Source organism: Neophocaena asiaeorientalis, unplaced genomic scaffold (assembly GCF_003031525.2).
Source record: "Neophocaena asiaeorientalis asiaeorientalis breed wild unplaced genomic scaffold, Neophocaena_asiaeorientalis_V1.1 scaffold43, whole genome shotgun sequence".
NCBI classification, from domain to species: Eukaryota; Metazoa; Chordata; class Mammalia; order Artiodactyla; family Phocoenidae; genus Neophocaena; species Neophocaena asiaeorientalis.
This window is the reverse complement of record NW_020173674.1, coordinates 3,290,605-3,292,013: the sequence shown is the minus strand read 5'-3', so window position 1 is coordinate 3,292,013 and position 1,409 is coordinate 3,290,605. Positions and strand designations below refer to the sequence as shown.

The window sequence follows — 1,409 nt, the reverse complement described above, 5'->3', positions numbered from 1 at the left end:
CAGAGACTGTCTTGAAACAGCGCTTGATGGGTCGCTTCCTCTCTTCCCCTGCCCCCATTTTCCTTTTTCCGACTAAGAGTTTACTTTTAAGGCAAGCTTTGTTTTTAGAACGAGTTTTGGTAACGTGACCTACTGTGAGGCGCGGCGCGGCGCTGACGAGCACAGGTTTGAGGTCGTCCTTAAGAGTGAACGATGCGCACGTCCGTCGTCTTGTAGCGAGGGGAGGCTCAACGGCCTTCACGTTTCTGTGCGTTTCGCGGCATATAGTTTTTATATATGTCTCTGTATTTTGAGCTCCCACATTCAGTGAGCAGCTGGTTTGGGCCAGGCATCCTCAGACCTAGGGCTCCAGCAGAGAATAAAAAACGGACAAAATACCGGCACACACGCACACCCCAGCACGCACTCCCTAGTGAGAAGAGAGAGGCAGCGGTGAATGGAAAGTAAAATAAAACATGCCGTGTGTATTCCTGATCTACTGCTGCATCGCCAGTCACTGCAAAGCTCAGTGGCTTCACAGTGAACATTTAATAGTCCACAGCTCGTGTGCACGTGGGAGCATCTCAGTGGGCTGGGCCCTGCTCAGGGCCTCCTGAGGTCGCTGCCACCGGAAGGCCCCCCCGGGGCTGGGTGGCACGCTTTCAGACTCCCTCACCTGGCTGTTGGCGAGAGGGCCCAGGTCCTTGCCGTGTGGACCTCTTCCAGAACTCCCTCCGAGAGAGAGCGGGGGAGAGCCCTTTCATGCCGCAGTCTCGGAAGCTGCACACCTTTGCTTCCACTGCGTTCTGCTCATCAGAGTGAGCTGCGAAGTCCCGCCCTCACTCACGGGGGTCAGGGAGGAGCTGCCCTCTGCCTCTTGAAGCGAGGAGGACTAAAGAATTCATGGACGTATTTTTCAGTCACCACAGCCTGTCAGATGGTAATAAGCAGGGAAAGGCGACCAAGGGTACCCGAGTTGCCAAACAAGGAGGGGAATAATAAGTTTTAAACAGGGTGGCCAGCGAGGGTCTCCAGGAGGGTGGCGTTCGAGCAAAGACCTGAGGAAGGGAGGGGGAGTAGCCATTCGGAGGTAACGGTTGTGCCAGCCAGACGGGCCAGTGCACTGGACGTAGGCTACGGGGGCGGGGGCGGTCCGGGAGCAGCTCAAGGCTGGGGTCTGTTTCCTGCTGTGAGGGAGATAGCCGGGTCGGGGGAGGCTGGGACCTGGGCCTCGGTCCCGTTCAGGTGGACAGGTCGGCAGCTGGGTGTTCCAGCTTGGACCCGGGAGAGCTCTCAACTCGAGGTAGACTTGGGGTCATGGGCATACAGGTGGTATTTAAAGGCATGAGCCAGATAGGGTCACCTGGTCGGTGCCTGTGGAGAGAGAGATGAGGTCCACGGATAGAGCCGTGGGGCACCCCGGGTCCAAG

The 1,409-nt window shown here is 57.4% G+C and overlaps 1 protein-coding gene across 1 annotated transcript in view; it reads left to right on the top strand.

Annotated features, from left to right (window-relative positions):
* The window catches only part of PPFIA1 (PPFI scaffold protein A1), a 100,859-nt gene that overhangs the window by 65,391 nt on the left and 34,059 nt on the right, over positions 1-1,409 (top strand). The window contains exon 14 of the mRNA XM_024749271.1: positions 109-247. Within this exon, the coding sequence (XP_024605039.1) occupies positions 109-247 (139 nt within the window). The remainder of the gene's footprint in view (positions 1-108; positions 248-1,409) is intronic.